The sequence below is a fragment of the Sceloporus undulatus genome, chromosome 6 (assembly GCF_019175285.1).
Source record: "Sceloporus undulatus isolate JIND9_A2432 ecotype Alabama chromosome 6, SceUnd_v1.1, whole genome shotgun sequence".
Taxonomy (NCBI): Eukaryota; Metazoa; Chordata; class Lepidosauria; order Squamata; family Phrynosomatidae; genus Sceloporus; species Sceloporus undulatus.
This window is the reverse complement of record NC_056527.1, coordinates 120,631,482-120,648,739: the sequence shown is the minus strand read 5'-3', so window position 1 is coordinate 120,648,739 and position 17,258 is coordinate 120,631,482. Positions and strand designations below refer to the sequence as shown.

The 17,258-nt window shown below is 44.8% G+C and overlaps 1 protein-coding gene across 2 annotated transcripts in view; it reads left to right on the top strand.

The window, feature by feature from the left end:
* LOC121934066 (tetraspanin-15-like) overlaps window positions 1-17,258 on the top strand; it is a 29,161-nt gene that overhangs the window by 5,842 nt on the left and 6,061 nt on the right. The window contains exons 2-7 of one of the 2 annotated variants that reach the window (XM_042474064.1): window positions 279-464; window positions 6,045-6,119; window positions 8,271-8,366; window positions 8,439-8,552; window positions 13,914-13,967; window positions 15,145-15,261. In XM_042474064.1, coding sequence (XP_042329998.1) covers window positions 279-464; window positions 6,045-6,119; window positions 8,271-8,366; window positions 8,439-8,552; window positions 13,914-13,967; window positions 15,145-15,261 — 642 coding nt within the window. Of the gene's footprint in view, window positions 1-278; window positions 465-6,044; window positions 6,120-8,270; window positions 8,367-8,438; window positions 8,553-13,913; window positions 13,968-15,144; window positions 15,266-17,258 lie in introns of both variants that reach the window. The other variant, XM_042474065.1, reaches the window with a different exon arrangement.

Below are 17,258 nucleotides of genomic sequence, written 5' to 3'. Positions count from 1 at the left end.
TCAGGGTGTTTTTACAGGTTGAGTCTCTCTTTTCTGGAGTCCCAAAATCTGAAATAATTCCCAAATCCCAAACTGTCCTTCTGGGCGTCTGAGACAGTGGTGCCTTTGCTTTCTGATGGTTCAGTATAGACAAACTTTGTTTCATGAACAAAATTAATAGAAATATTACGTACAAAATTACCTCCAGGCTTTGCATACAAAGTCCAGACGTGGGTCCCACCTCCAAGAGATCGCATTACGCGCAACGTCTGGTAACACGCATCTCCCTCTCTTTGCAGATCATAGGCCTTGTGATCTTGTGCGTCGGCATTTACGCTGAAGTGGAAAGGCAGAAGCACCGGACCCTGGAAGGGCTCTTCCTCGCCCCAGCCATCCTCCTCCTCCTCCTGGGCATCACCATGTTCGCTGTGTCCTTCATTGGGATGGTGGGCTCCCTCCGAGACAACCGGACGATGCTCAAAACCGTAAGGATGCGCCCGGCTCCCTTTGGGTCACCCTCTTTGGAGGCTGTCTTTAAGCAGAGGCTGGATGGCCATCTGTCAAAATGGGGATGCTTTGATGGAGAGTTCCTGCATGGCAGAAGAAGGGGGTTGGACTGGATCAGGGCCCTTCATGGGATCCCTTCCAACTCTACGGCTCTGTGACCCTCCTGCATCCCTTGGTCCTTCCCAGCTCTGTACCTTCATTGCATTTTAATGTGACACAAACCGTGAGAGAGAGAAATCTTTGGGAATTCTTGTTCTAAGACAATGAACATTTACTGTTTATGTTATTAGTAGTATTATCTCAGTCTCCAAGTCTTACTGACTGTCTTCCCATGGCTTTCATTAAAAGTCACTGCAATGGAGCAGCAGCTATTTCTTGGGATTGGAGAGTCTTCAATGAAGATCCAGTTGTTTGGAGCCTTTGCTTGCATCCAGCCCTTGCTGCATTACACAGAAAACATGACATTTCTTTCCCAGTTTTCTCGTCCGGAGGTTGTTCTGCCCAGAAACGAATGGTTCCCAGCTCTCCTGGAAGGTCTCCTAATAGCCTCCTAATCTGCTCTGCATTCGGAGGGCTCTTTGAAGCATCCGCTGCCCCTGAAGTGGTTTATCAGGCCATTACGCTGCTCCACTAAACATTCGTGACTGCAGTCAGTTTTTTCATAGCAGACTTACTTATTTTGGGGCATGTCCCTAATATTATTTGCAAAGTGACAGACTGTGTCACAGTAGAAGGAGTCAAAGGAAGCAAATTCCTGCTTTATTTTGACATCGATTCTATTTTTCAAAATACTTTTACGTCGAGAGTCTTGTTCTTGCAAATAGAGGAATCTTGTTAGCTTTCTGTCTTATAGAGCGCAGAACAGATACAACACTGAGGTCAACAAACCCTATCAGGAAATAAGACAGATTAGCCAATTAGAAATCCTAGCTGTCATGGAGAAGATATATATATATATATATCTCCCCTTTACTTTGGAGATGGGGGTGCAATATGCCCCAATCCAACCTGCTTAGAGGATAAAGCTAATGAAGGATTTCAGGCTGCGAAGGATGTTTGCCTCAAATATAACAACTCTATCTGAAGGGAGTTCATGGTGAAGGTGAACAGAACACAAACCAATGGATTCAAATAACAAGAAAAGAAATTCCACCTAAACATTATTTACCATAAGAGCAGTCTGAGCATGAAATAGATGCTAATGCTTTGGAGGCTGGTGGGCTCTCCTTCTTTGGAGGTCATGAAACAGAGGATAGATGGCATCTTTCAGGAGTGCTTTCATTGTGGATTCCTGCATGGCAGAACGGTGTTGGATTATATGGCCCTTAGGGAGCCCTTTTACCTCCTCCAAGGACAGTGTTAGCTACCTTTCAACCTAGCTCAGCCCAGCCATCTTCTTCCAGTAACTCCATAATCCATGGACCTGGCCACCAGTGTTGGTTGCATGCCTGGCTTGAGCTCTTGGAGACAGAAGTGTCCTAGACTTCAATAGGACCTTAAAGGCTTTGCAGATTGGATTCACTCACATGGAAGCCACCAGTTACCACTTGAGCATCATCTTTACTTCCAGCTGCAGCCTTCTCTAGTCTTGCTTCTAATCCATATAGAAAAGGCAGGTCAGATGAATGCAACAGTGGTAGACCTTTGCTTCCAAGGCTGAAGTGTTATGTGTCTCCAGAGAAGGCTGAGAGAGTCATAGAATCTTAGAGTTGGGAGAGACCCCCAAAAGGGCCCTGATCCAGTCCAAACCCCTTCTTCTGCCATGCAGGAACTCTCACTCAAAGCATCCCTATTGACAGAGGGCCATCCAGCCCAAGGCCACCCAGGAGTTCTTGTGCTTGAGATGGGAATTGAACCATGGTCTCCAAAGTTGTGGTCCAGTGCTCAGAACTACTACACAACACTGTCTCTCTAACTCAAACCAATAAGTAACCAAAAGACCCACATAAGCACACCTTACTCTAGCAAAGCCTAGAGGCTGACTGAGCCCTTTTATACCCCTTGCCTAAGGCTCCTCCTCCTTTTCCTCCCAGGCCCCGCCCCTTCCCACAGTGTGCAAAGCCTTAAAGGGACAGGTACCTTTATTTGAGGATTAGGACTCCTCTGTCTCCATGAGTTCAACCACAGAAAATATGATGCTCTGCACAGAAACAAAGATATTTGTTCAGAAAAGGATATTTTTGTGCAGAAACAAAACAGATGTGAGTTGTGTATGGCAGAATGGGGTTAGACTGGATCAGGGCCCTTTTGGGGGTCTCTTCCAACTCTATGATTCTGTGACTCTCTCATCCTTGTGTGGAAACACACAACAATGACACTTCAGCCTTGGAAGCAAAGGCTGGTAAGTCCTTTTTTTGCAAAGTGTTTGGTCTCTCCAGTCTTGTATATTTCAAGCTTTCCTGACATTCAAGAAACCCATTTTTAAAACCATAATGCATAAGTGAAATATATGAGCTTCTGTTTCGTCAGGGCTAAATCCACTCCAAGTTCACAACCTCATAAAGAAAACGGTGGGATGGGATTTTTATTGAGGATGCTTCCAGATCCCTTTCAGCATTCTTGCAAGATCGGTTCTGACGCTCCGGTATTAAATTGAACTTCCAAATCTAATTTACTATAGCCTTGCTCTTTCTCGTTTTCGTCCTTGTTATTTAACAATCTGGGCAGCCCTGCGAGTGACACAGAGACATTTGCCACATCCCTTTTGATCATGTCTTCTCTGCTCAGCCAACAAGGCTCCAGAGATTGGCACTTTTAGGATTTCAGTTTTTGGAATATTCTGCTTGGATTTCCTTAAAAACACCAGAGATGCCAATCTTGCATGGATCCTTCTGAAATGTGAATATCAATTTGTTGCAATGATTCAGAGAAATGGAGAAGAGCTTGAACAGCCGGATTGGAAAGCCTTGTATATGAGATCTCCTCATTATTCTTTTTGTGTCTAAAAACCAGGTAGATTTTGGGTAAATAAACCTATTTGGGGCATTTATTGGAAACATCATCCCACTTTTTTTTTATCAAAAAGGATAATTGTATTTCCCTTTACGGTTCCACAATAACAACCAACTCAGTCCCTAAACCAAATTTAATATAATTATTTCAATATCTCCAATGTGGTCATCTACAAATAATGTTAATTTTTCTCTCTTTCTTCCCCCTGATCCTATCCATCCACATATAATGTTTGTTATTAGGTGCTTTATTCTTATTTCATGTGCCTTCATGTTGGCCCCAATTTCAAGATGCCTCCTCCAAGGCTTTCTTAGCAAGATTAAAGTCCTAGTCTAATACTGAAAAGCACTAGTATGGATCTGGTATCTATTTGCTGCTGTTATTTGCTCTTGCTCCTCCAAGTCTTTGTGACCCTTGCCTTTCCTTGGCAAGATGTAATCAAACCCTGGTCTCCTAACATCCTTCTTTAAAGCCTTTATGCCACGCTGCCACTCACTCCTAGGGTTTTCTTGGCAGGATTTCTCCCAAGGAGGTTTGCCATGGCTTTAATAATAATATTTACAGTATTAATAATATTTATTTATTTACTCGTACTCCAGCCGCTGTAACTCTGCATCCCTCACCAAACTACAGATCCCATGATTCTATAAAATGGCAGCTAAAGTTGGATCAAGCTGCCTTTTTGCTCTATGGATCCCCTGCATACAAATAGTCTTCCCCAGGAGAAGGTTTGGGGACTATCAGAAACGCATAAGTCAGATTCTGAATATTGAGCCTTTCTCATCCTGGGAGAGATCGGTTTGCTTTCATGAGCAGAGGTTCCTTTTATTAAATAAACATCACAGGTCGTCTCTGGCTGTTATCCTACTGTTTTTCATCTCTACCTTCCATCCAAATAGAAACGGCTGACACTTTTATACTTGGGTAAATAAATATAAACACACTTTTGCAGAGGGAGAACTTTCATCTTTTTAGGTCTCCGTTAAGCTCTCCGTTTCTGCGACTGAACCATGGGCTCCTCTGCTGCCGGTGTCCTTAAGCGTCTCTGCAATTTATATCTCATTTCTTTATTTTTTAAAGTATTAGGAACTCAAATGTAAAGGTTGAAGCAGAGGAAAACAATGCTAAACAACTTGCAAAAATCTGGCGTGTGCAACTCTTTGCGCTCAGCCTAAAGGCCAGATGGATGGATGAGGAGGAAACTATGGCAAATGGTGGCTGTGCAATGTTTGACCGAAGCAGGAGAGACTGGCACTATTACATCCCTTGATTCAGACACTATTCTGCCATCGATGCAGCCCAGGATTGCATTGGCTTTTTTGGCCGCTGCATCACATCGCTGACTCTTGTATAGTTTGTGATCTAGTAAGACCCTGAGACCCTTCTCATATGTCCAGCTGTCCAGCCAAGTGTAACCCATCCTAGGAGTTCATCACACAAAGGAGATCGGGAGTTTATCCCATGAATATTCCAGGAAAAATTGCATAATTACGCGAAACGGTTTCACGCGACGTCACACAAAACCCACCATTAAAGTGGTCACAAAGAAGCATTAACATGCATCTTTTTTACTTTCGGGATCTCAGCGACAATGCATTTGCCGTATCACTTTGTTTGCACAACTGCGTGTGATAATTTGTGAAACTACTCACTGTTTTCGCTTGATTTGCAGGTGACTCAAGTGGGCTTTAATCTCTCCTTAATGCCGAAATTAGCCCCAGTGTGATAAACTCCTTGCATTTGCACATTTCATTTTTTCTCGCCTGGATGCAGTACCTTACATTTAAACCTGTTGAAATCCATTTTGAGATTATTATTTTTTGCCTAGTTCTCTGTCCTGTTGAGGTTGTTTTGAACCTTATTCTGGACTCTGGGATATGAGATAGCATTCCCAATTTAGTGCCATCTGCAAATTTGATAAGCGCGGCTTCTATTCCATTATCAAAGACAACACCAGGCTCAGGATCAGTCTTGGCCTACCATCCAGCAGCCTGATTCCATGGATCTGTTGTGTTTGGGGCTTGGAATTGGGCTTAGGATGTAGTATTTTAGAATAGCATGGTGTTGAGAGGATGGGAGAAGGGACAGAAAACCAGCAAGCAAGAAAAATAACACTTGAGATCCACACCGCTGGAGTAGCTTTGCCTTGTGTTTCTCAAGCAAGAGTGCTCCAACCCCAGGAGGCTTTTCCAAAGCAGTTTGTCCAGAGGCAAGGAAAGCCCACGATTCAACGGGGTTTTTGAAGTTTAAAGAGAAATTCTTGCTGGCAATGGGCCTAAATAGCCTTGAAGATGCCTAAAATAGCACTGGGCAGCAGCAGGGAAAACAGAGCTGACATCCTACCAGGGAATTGAGAGCGCTTTCCCAATGCATTTTTCTTGCTGCATAATGAGTGGGAGAGAAATAGTTGGGGGATGCAGAGATCAAGAGGGGAAAATGAACTTTGGGGCATCGGGGAGATAATAGGAACTTTGCTGAAACATCTGGACAAAGGTAGAGAGTCGGTAAGAGAGGTATTTATCCATGTTTTTATGACCTGTCTATCTCTTTGCCTTCCCCAGACTTCCTATTCCTTCATCTGTGTTTCTGTCTCTCTCTCTCCTTAGTTCTTCTGTGTTCTTTTGGCGATCTTCATCATTGAATTGCTGCTGCTGTTTATTGAAATCATCTTCGAAAGACAGGTGAGCATCCCATGCTAGGAGTTACATGGTGCATATCAGCCCCTTCCTAAAAGTTTGGGGACCAGCTTGTCCCATAGACAATATGAATATGTTGTCAGCATCTCTCATTCATTGGGTTGCCATCGGTCGAAGTTGACTTGAAGGCAGTTGGCAACAACTATGCATAGGTTTGGTGAAGTAAGAACTGGCGTTCAAATCAGTCTGCGCTGGGTGTTCCTTGGCGTGTGGCGTTATTTTTTGTGACTTTCTGATGCCGTTGGCACATCTCCTGCCTTGGCATAAGAGCTGCTTTTCTATGGGATTGCCTTCTTTGTGCTTCAAGGTTCTGCTTTTTATTCGTTTTGTTCTCCAGCTTTCCCAACCTCTGTAATTTTCATGTCAGAGTTAATTAAGCGCTCTCTCTCTCTCTCTGTCTGCGTGCGCATGTGTGTGTTTTCTACCCAAAAACCTGCAGCGCTATTCTGCATGAACATATTTTTTCCCCATGTTTGCGCCCGGTGGGACTTTGTCAAGAGTCAAACCCGCAAGGGCTCTTTGGAAAGCCCTTTTGTCTGGCGTTAGGGCATCCGCTTTGAGGGACGCAGGGACCTTCTGAAGAATGCGCAAGATGCATTTTGGATTCAGTTGCTGCTTAATGTGCAGCGCCTGACATGTCAGAGTAACCCGGAGGGTCTGTGCTGCAAGGAATCATGGGAAGTTGCTTTGATTGCTCCCACCCCCCTCCCCTCCCTTTGCTTTCCTCACAAAGTGGAGCTGTCTGCATAATTAAATTAAATTATCAAAAGCAACTGCTTAAAAATTGAAAAGCGATGCTAATGCCCCTCGCAGAGCAGCCTTGCTCTCCTGTAGCTCTGCTTCTTCATTAGCATATATTGGAAAATAAAAAAGGACCGGCTGATGGGTTCCATGTTTGCTTTCTAAGCCTCAAATGAACACAACGTTTGCAGCATGTGAGTCTCTGATTCTGCTTTCGTGTGCTCCTGGAGAAGAAGGGAAGCCTAGGGAGGCTGCTTGCATTAAGGAGAAATGTCTTCTGTGTTGGTGCTTCTGAAAGACAGCATTGGAAAAGACCCAGATGGGTGTCCTTTGCATAGGAACACAAGCAACTCTGAACACCACCCATCTCACCTGAAAAGCAAAATCAGTTGGGAAGCCACCATAGTAATTGTTCACACTTTACATGCAACATAGGTGTAATCCACATACATGTGTACGGTGGATCTTGTTGGGGTTTGGTTCCAGGAACTCCCCTCCCTCCATGGATGCCAAAATCCATGAATGATCAAGTCCCATTAAATACAATTGCATAGTGAAATGCTGTCCCTTATGTAAAATGGCAAAACCAAGGCTTTCTTTTGGTGTGTGTATTGGTTGAATCCATGGATCAAAAATCTGTGGATATGGAAGGCTGACTGTACACAAAAGGCTGATCTGTACACAAGTACAGTCTTTTTCCGTGCAACATCCAACACATGAACGTTGTACCCAGATTGCTGGAGCCTACCCCCCAAAAAATACACAGGATCATTCTGCCCAGATACAGGTGTACCTCGCTCTGTAACCTGGATTTAAGAAGCCTTTGGTACCTAGGTAGAAACCAAGAATGAATGCAGGTCTATGGAGGTTCTTCCAGACCTCTGAAGATGAGTCCATACCTTGAGAAGCATAGTTCCCAAGTCAAGGGGAGTCATAGTCCCCCTCTATTCTGCACTGGCCAGGTCTCAGTTTTGAGCACCTCGCTTAAAGAAGGGTATGGGCAAGTTGGTTCAGAGAAGGGCAACCCTCGTGCCCAGTTGCCAGATCTGACTGCCAGCCAAGGCTGTCCAGGGTTTGGAGCAGGATTTTCCCCCTTACATTTGGAGATGCCATTGGAGGTTAAGCAGGGGCACTTCTGCATAGGAAGATGGGAAGCTGCCATTGCATTGAGCCAGAGCCTTGCATGGGGTCCATCCAGCCCAGTATTGTCAGCTATGGCTGGCAGCAGCAGCCATGACTGTCCAGGGTTTCAGATTTGATTTATTCCTAACCCTGTCTGGGGTTTCCTTGGTCTTCCTTGGCAGCCTCCCAGCCTCTAAGATGGCCCCTTGTCCAGCCTTGTTTCTGTTCTCTGAAGAGCACTTCTCTGACATATCTGACTCTGCTCCTTTTCAGATGAATGCGGTCTTCCATGCCAGCCTTCAGGATGGGATAAAACACTACTACGATGACTTGGATTTCAAAAACATTCTGGACTTTGTCCAACAAAAGGTAAGGTCCTGTCTTTGAGACGCAGAGGTACGAGTTGGGCATCTCTCCTTCCTTGTGTCTTATGTCTTGCAGTTTTCCTGCTGCGGAGGGGACGAATTCAAAGACTGGCACGTGAACCCCTACCATTCCTGCAATGGCACCGGACCCCTGGCTTGTGGGGTGCCCTACACATGCTGCATCCGGCAGGTAAGAGCAAAGGCATTTGGAAATCTACCTCCAGAAATGAGAAAGGAAGGGGACCATCGATGAAGGCCTTCCTTAGAAGCAGAGCCCTCTGCATTGCTGAAATTTTGGCAGGAAAGAAGCCACTTCATTGGCTTCTCCCCATCTCACCTCTCTTCTTGTCTCCAAGTTAAACATCTCCAGTTCCCTGAATTGTTATATTTCAGGCAACAAACTCATCCCAGCCTGAAATTCCTCATAGCTTTATCCCCAAAGCAGTTTGATTTTGTCATATTAAGGCCTCTCTCCAAAGCAAGGTTTTTACCAAACTCTCTTCATACCCAATTCCCGAAGCTTGGTTTCCAGACCTTTGACCAGTTGGATCATAAAGGGCTTTTAAACTTAATCTCCTGATAGGATAAGCCCTTCAGGACAAAATGGTGGCACATTAAGGCAACACAAATATGTGAACTGTGTCCGCTCTTCATCCATATTTAAAGACGTTTTGTTGCTTTTACGTCTTCATTCTTCCCAGTGGGATTAATATGGATCCATGGACATTTTTATTTCATGGTGTTTAGACTACTGTTTCCAAACGCACGCTCTTAGCCACCGTTAGGCTTTGACAGCAATCCAGGATAGAAAATAGGAATCATTTAGAAAGCGAATAAACATTGAGAGTGGAGAGTCCACCCGAAAGGAAAGGCTAAAGGTTCTTATTATTCTTATCTTCCATCTATTTACAGAGTCATGGATTTAGTGTTGATAACTCCTTGTCACTGCCTGGGCCACAGAGAATGCGTATTACTAGCTTAAGAAAACCCTATGAAATTCATGGGGTCACCATAATTCGACAAGTGACTTGAAGGCACATAAACGCAGATGCGCACGCATGCGAGGTTCAGGGTTGCTGTTATCCAAAAATCAGGAAGGGAAAAGGTTGGGCAAAGCTCTAACATTTTATATCTAGTGGAAATGATAGCCCAGGATTTCTTTCTCTGCTGGATCCTACAGTTTTGCCTGTTGTCCGTATGAGGAAAGTTAATTATACATTTAAGTTGGTGTCACTACCATTTGGAAGATCTTGTGTGTCTGTTAACGTGTTCATGGCTGCAATGTCAACATTGTTTGCCTTCCAGCATGCTCTAAGGACACAACAGTATATACCACTAGTATGCACCAGTGTAGTACATGGTACCTCGGGATACGAAATACCCAGGTTACGAAATTTCCGGGATACGAAAAAATCCCATAGGAAATAATTGTTCCGGGTTATGAATGTTTTTTCAGGTTAACAAAAAATTTGGTGCTTTTTTTGGCTTTTTCGCGGAATCGCGGCTTTTCCCCCATTAGCGCCTATGGCAATTCGGCTTACGAAGGCTTTTCGGGTTACGAACGGCCGCGGAACGAATTAATTTCGTAACCCGAGGAAGAGACACTGTAATGTGTTTGAGTGTTGGATTAGGACACAGGGAGCCAAGGTTCGAATCGCATCTCAGCCATGAAAACTCACTTGCAAGTGATACTCTCTCAGATTCAGAGGTTAATAATAAAATAATAATAACAACAACAACAAACAACAACAACAACGCCTGAGTTGGAAACAATTGAAGGCACACAACAACAAAACAGCAACATCGCTAGTCTTGCATTTCACTGAAGGAACCCTGGTTCCTTGTACACATCTGAGATTCAGCGCAGGTTGTTTGAAATGTCACCAATTGAGAAACCACCCTGGTTCCAAAAAGCACAATTCTGTGTGTTTTGGTGTTAGTTAAAACATTGATTTTGTGTTTCAAATCAGGTCCCAGTGTGGGGTTGTGCTTTCGTAATGCAGCTTTTCAAAGGTGCCGTTGTCACCTCTGCAGGACCCCTCCTGACTGGCTGTGTTTTTGAATGCCCCTCAGTTGTTAGGAAAGGTTTAAGCCCCCGCAGGGAGCCAGGATGACGCATGGAGAGGCTCCCAAAGGAGAGCATTGCGGAGGTTCGAGATCCCATTGTTGGTAACCTCCATGTGCGACCCCCTCAGCAGACGCATGTGATCTTTGCAGCACACCTTTTGTGCACAGTTCAGCGAGACCTTCCTTGGAAGGCCCAGTAGCTTCGTAAATGTTAATCCACCTGCGCATGGTGGAGGTTGAATGGGAGAGGCATGGAGCAAACCTCCTTCAAAATTCAAATAATATAGCAACCTGTAGTTGTCTTCGGCCGGGAGAGAAGTGAATAGAAGGTAGTGGACTCTAATTCTTTGGAGATCTTTAAAGAGAGCTTAGATGGGTTTCTTTCAGGAGTGCTTTAAAGCATATTCCTGCATGGCAGGGGGCTTAGAGTAGATGGCCCTGAAGTCCCTTCCAACTCTAGAATCATATTATTCTAGAAGTTTATGGGCTCCTCTGGTGAAGTTGCACAATCTGAGCCACTTATGGAGGCAGGCGCATGGCACACTTGCATGTTTTCCACACCATTCAGTTTTCCAGAAGGACAATCGGACTAGTGCTAGGGCAGAGGTGGAGATCCTGGAGCCCTCCAGATGTTGCTGACTGCATCCTCCATCATCCTCACATTTGCTGTGATTTTATGGTCATTGCTGTCGGTCTGCTATGGCCTAGGCATTACCAACAGAACCACACTGAAGAGATGGGACCAAGGGGCACTGTGTAATGTGTGTGTCACCACACATATACACAGTGCTCCCTTGGTCCCATTCTCTTCAGTGTATTGGGGAATGTTCTGCCCAATGTGCCAGCCTTTGAAAGGTGGGGATCCAGATTCCAGGTGTGCCCCTATAAGCCCTGCATCATTTTAGGATGGTCAGCTTGGGGCCACTTGCCAAGACGTCCTTTGCCTGGTCTCTCCTTTCCCTTCGGAGTCACCAGGGACAGGCAGCATTGAAAGCTTGACTCTGGTGGAAAAACGCCATTCTCCCATTTAGTTCCAAAGGCGCACTGAGGCTAAGAGGCTTCATTCATTCGGGTGAATTGGGAGGATCCTGCTGATTTCTTTGAAGAATGCATTTATGGCTTCTCAAGCAGGAGGTAAAGGCTTTCAAAGAGGCTGAGAGCTCAGAATGATCTGCCCTTAATGGTAATTTGTGTCAGCAGCTGGCACTTGATTGTTTATCCAGCAGAGAGAGCATATGTGTGTGAGAGAGAGAGAGTGTGTGCCATTTGAGCAAAGTCTTAAAAAACTAACTTTGAGGCGTTTGATTATTGATAAATACAGGCAGTGGTTGCCTTGCGTTTGGGGTTGTTGCCACTCACAGCCGGCAACAAATCCTAACCATGCAACATCCACTGCAGAAATAATGGAGTCTGACATCCCAGATGTAGCCACCTGTCTGCCTGCCTTTGGAAGTAATGCACATGGTGCAGGTTTAAGGACCCCAGTGACAACCCGGCATCTCCTTTTATTGCTCAGAAGAAGCCCAGGTCTCATTAGTTTAATTCCTTGGTGTACATGAAACATCTCCATCCTTGATGGAGACCATTCAGTCTTCCTCTTTTCCATGCATGATTCTCTTTCCTAGTCAATCATGTCTTCTCATTGTGTGCCCAAAGAACGAGGGCCTCCGTTTGATCCTCTTGGCTTCTAGGGAGAGTTCGAGCTTGATTTGTTCTTGGACCCCTTTACTGGTCTTGTTGGTTTTCCCCAGTATCCTCAGCACTCTTCCCCAGCACCAAGTCTCAAATGAATTTATTTTCTTCCTATCCACTTTTTTCAAGCGTCCAGCTTTTACAGGCGGATATAGAAATGGCGCAAAGGGGAGCATGTTTATAACGGCTAATTCTGCTCGGCCTGTTTTCCCGGAGTGCTCTTCGCCTTAAAAACATCCAGGAACGGAGAGTTGTGAGTCCAGGAGGCCTTTGTTTAATGAAGGACTCGCACCGCAAGGCACTGTTCTAGCAAAGCAAGGGAAAGGAGCATCTCTGGGGAGGGAAAGCCAGGACAACTCTTGCTCACAAGTCACGTCGCCTGAGTACTTTCCTCCTCTCCGCCTCCTTCCCTGAGATTTCCCCAGTGTCCTTGGGACGCAGGGAAAGTGGAAACTGTGGACAACGGCTTCTTCGTTGTGGCATTCCTTCTAGTGTGACCTCTGACACTGTTTTATTGTTCTAGTTTTACAAAGTGCATCTGGGAGAACTGAAGCCTTTTATATTGATTAACTTTCAGCTGGTCAGTTCACTCAGCTTGCATCAGAAAGGTAGCCTGCTTCTTTGATATAGCAAGCGCATGTTGGCTTAAAGTATTATTGTTTATGACTGCTGACACATTGCAGAATTAATGAAGTTTGACCACCACTTTAACTGCCATTATTAGATCCTATGGAATCCTAAGATCTATAGTTTTCATGGCACCAGAGCTCTCAGACCGAGAAGATGAAATATCTCACCAAACTGCAAATGCCAGCCTTCCATGGCATTGAGCCATGGCAGTTAAAGCGGTATCCAACTGCATTAATGATGCAATATAGATGCAGCCTTAGGCTTTTTTATACTGTCATATTATAAATGTTTTATTCTATTTGGTCATTGATCAAAGTAAAGATTCATTTCAATTTTTAAAAGGTAAATAGTATACATTCAGTGGTATTGCAATAAGGAAGCATTAGCAAAGTTGGTACCCAGTGTGGCACCAACATGTAATCTTCAGTCTTACTGATACAGGGCCTGCCCTGATTCTCAATGCTTCTGCTCCAAGGAGAGCTTTGACTAAAGGTGGCAAAGGCTGGATTTGTTAAGCGACTGTGTTCTGTGTTGCCATCAGAAATGGAGAAGGCCCATTGACTCTGCATCCAAAGAGGGAACACCTTTTGTTGCAGCAACAGGTCCATTTTCAGGCACAATTCAAAGTAATGGTGATGGCCTTGTTGTTGTTGTTGGTAGCCATCAAATTGACTTTGACTCATGATGACCCTATGAATGACACACCTCCAGGCCACTCTTTTATCAACACCTCTACTCAGATCTTGCAAATTGAGTAGATCCATGGCTTCCTTGATTGTAGTGCCGTCTTCCTCTTTTCCTCCTGTCTTCCACCTTCCCAAGGATCATTGTCCTTTCTATTGAGCCATGATGTGTCCAAAGTAGGGCAGCCTCAGTTTAGTCATCTTGGCTTCTAGGATGAATTCAGGCTTGATTTGCTCTTGGACCCACTTGTTTGCCTCTTTTGCTGCCCAGGGTATCTCCAGAGCGCTCCTCCAGCATCACATTTCACATGGATTGATATTTTCCCTATCAGCCATACATAGAAATCAGAACTATTATGACATGGACAATTCTGACTTTGGATTCAAATAACAAGGAAGGAGACTGCTTTTTGTTTAAGCCACAGACTTGTCTTCATGTGCAGTTATTAATGTTGCTACCATTTTCCTTCTCTTAACAGGCTCCGGGAAAAGTCATTAACACACTCTGCGGATACCGGACACTAAATAAAGAGGTAACAAACGGAAGTACCTGATGGAGTCCTTGAACCTTTGGCGTCAGAACATGGGGAGGAAGGGCAGGCCAGAGAGGCAAGCCTTATTTGTTAAGCAAATCACATTTAAATCAATGGCAAGTGATCAAGGCACCTGTTGTTGTTGTTGTTGTTGTTGTTGTTGTTGTTGTTATGTGCCTTGAAGTCATTTCTGACTTATGGCAACCCTTTCATGGCATCTTCTTGGCAAGATTTGTTCAGAGGAGGTTTGCCATGGCCTTCCCTTGAGGCTGAGAGAGTGTGACTTGCCCAAGGTGGGTTTAATGACCAAGTGAGGAATCGAACCCAGGTCTTCCAATGTCATAGTGCAACACTCAAACCACTAAGCCATGCTGGTAAATATGGGACAAATGCAAGAGATGTTCCTAGTGGGTCATTATTTGGAGGTCCTCTCTGCCTCTTCATTGCAAGAGTGCAGAGGAAGCATTGGTCCTCTGGCTGTTCTGGACTACAGTTCCCCTAATCCTTTACCATTGATAGGTCTTGGGGGCCAAAATGCCAGCCTTGATGCCCTGGATTGCCAGTTCCCTTTGCTTTGCCCTTCCTGAGAGATGGCAAGAGGGTCTAGGAGCCTGACCCAGATTTTGCCTTGCCAAGTGGGTCATTTTAATCCTTGTTCAGACAGATTAATTCAAAATTTAAAAAGAAAACCCTTGCCTTGACTGATTTAATTAGAGGTGTTTCCAATGGACTACAGGATATTAACATGCTCCATGACCACCAGAGTGATTGTGGGCAGAGAATTAAAAGTGTTGTTCCACAAGATGCAAAGCATTGCAAACCAGAAAGCACATATTGGCTTAAATCCTGTTGTTATCCCTAGAAAGTAGAGTAAACCCATTGAATGAATGGGGTTAGCCTTTGTGTTGACTCACCATTCAATGGGTTTACCCTAATTGTTTTTGCTGTAAATGTAGCATTGAGGAGACAGGCATCGCTCCAGATGCCATTCTCATGATCCCTTATGGATGGCTGTGCCAGTCAGGGATGATGGGAGTTTCAGTCTAATAACATCTGAAGTGCTGCATAATGTCCCTGTCTGCTGTCCTTTACATAAAGACAATGGTGGCTTTCTAACCCCCAATTGCTCATAAAGACTCAAAATATCATCTTTTAATGCTGATTGTTCTGTTTGCAGCGGTTGGAGCTGGTGGACACGATCCACGTCCGTGGCTGCATCCATGCGGTCGGCTTGTGGATGAAGGACAACTTCGAAGCCACTTTGGGAATTGTCTGCTCCTTGCTGCTCCCTCAGGTATGTAAGTACTCCTGCTTTACCATAGTTATTTGGAGGATTGCGTGTTTCTCCTTCCCAAGACAACGGCGGAGCTTCCATATCAGTCTGGTGCATTTGATGCCTTCCAAAAGAAGCTGGTTTCTGGGGATGCTCTACCTGCGTTTGCTGCATTGAGAAGTGGGTTGGACCCAGTGACCTGTGGAGCTCCTTCCAGGTCTGTTTTTCTATAATCCTAGCAATATTGAGTCAGGTACCAAATCTTTTCTTTGCTGCTGTTCAAAAGCGACTTGCCACGGCTTCTGTGTTAGCACCGGTCGCATCGTATTTCATTACTTTCCAGTCCTGTCACTGATTTTTTTCCAGACTGTTTCACATCTCATAAACCGCTCTCTCTTTCTCTCTCTCTCCGTCTCTGCGGAGCTGAGATAAGCCACAGCAAACTCACATAAATGTTGAGAACAGTCTGTGGATACATTTCCTTGTCCTATCCCATAAAATCCAAAATCCACAACACAATGATACCTTTATTGGGACTACTAAAAAAAGCACAAAAGGCACACCATGCAAAGGGTCGGCATACTGGTTTGAGGGTTGGACTAGCACACTGGGAGACCAGGGTTTGTACTGGAGATCCACTGGGTGACTTTGCGCATGTCACACTCTCTCAGCCTCAGGGAGAAGCTGATTATTTGCTAGGTGCTATTCCTATCCTATTTCATATCATTATTTTAAGGACTGCAAGTCACTTGGGACAATATCTGGAATGGTAGTCTAGAAATGTTTTGACATGAATAGGATGTGATGGTGGCCACCAGCTAAGATGGCCTCTTAAGAGTTTCGGCATGGAGTTTCCATCTCAGCTAATAATCACAGACAGGCAGCTCCATCTTTTAGGAGTTTGTCTCTGAGAAAGCCTGTGTTCAGCAGAGCACTGGTTGCGCCCTACAAAGCCCTGTGAAATGTGGGTCCAGGGGATCTCAAAGACTTAGAGCAATCTCTTTTCTTAGTACCAGCTCCCAAATAGGTGTGTGGTTGGGATGCAGGAGAAAGCCTTCTTGGTGTCTGTTCCCACATTATGGAGCTTCATGCAAAAATCCCTAGGCTGGCCTCCTCCTTGTTATCCTTCTCCTATTAATTTGACAATGGAAGACATTGCCTCAAAGTGTGATGGAGTCTCCGTTTTAAAATGGGGACCGGATAGCCATCCCTTGGGAGTGCTTAGATTGTGTATTCCTGCATGGCAGAATGGGGTTGGATTGGAAAGCCCCTGGTGTCCCTTCCAACTCTATGCTTCTGGTCCTAAAGTAATAGTGCTCTGGGCAACTCTAGCTCTAGACCTCTATGGGACATCCTTGAAATCACCCCATTGGCACCGTCAATTGGCTTCCCAGAGCATTCTTAGGCTTTGTAATTTCAATGTAAAGGAAGAGTCAAGCAGAGAAGGAGCTCAGTGTTCAATGCGTCAATGCTACTCTGCTCCTCCTGTTCCTGTTGTAGCAAAAACGGGGTGTTCTGCAACCTCATTCCTTTATTCCAAAAAGGGATTATTGTTATTGCCGCTGCTGCTGGTGGTGTAAATAATGGCTTTCACGCCGCTGTGTTAATTGTGACCCAAGATATTTGAGCTCTGGTTTTTAATTGTACTCTCAGGAAAACGTGGCATCGCTCACCAGTTGCATGGCACGCATGGCAACCTGTGGCATACTTCTAATCCAGCTAATCCAGCCCCAGCATTTCATTCCAATGGCTCCGGCCCTGTTTTGCAAGGGGCTTGTGACTTTTGCTGTAATTTTAGAGAGCGGTTTATTAATATTCAGCAGTTAATCTGCACAGAGAAGCAGATGCTTGTGTTGAAATGTTTGAACCATCCCCTGTCCATCATCGCAGGAGGAGCTGTCGCGGAAGACGGCTTCATTTTCTACATTTGCGCAACTAGTCAGAGGCCTCCTGCTTCAGGGCACTTGTGTATTCATTATTTGAGACATTTGTGTATTTGTTCAACTGTTTCTGACATC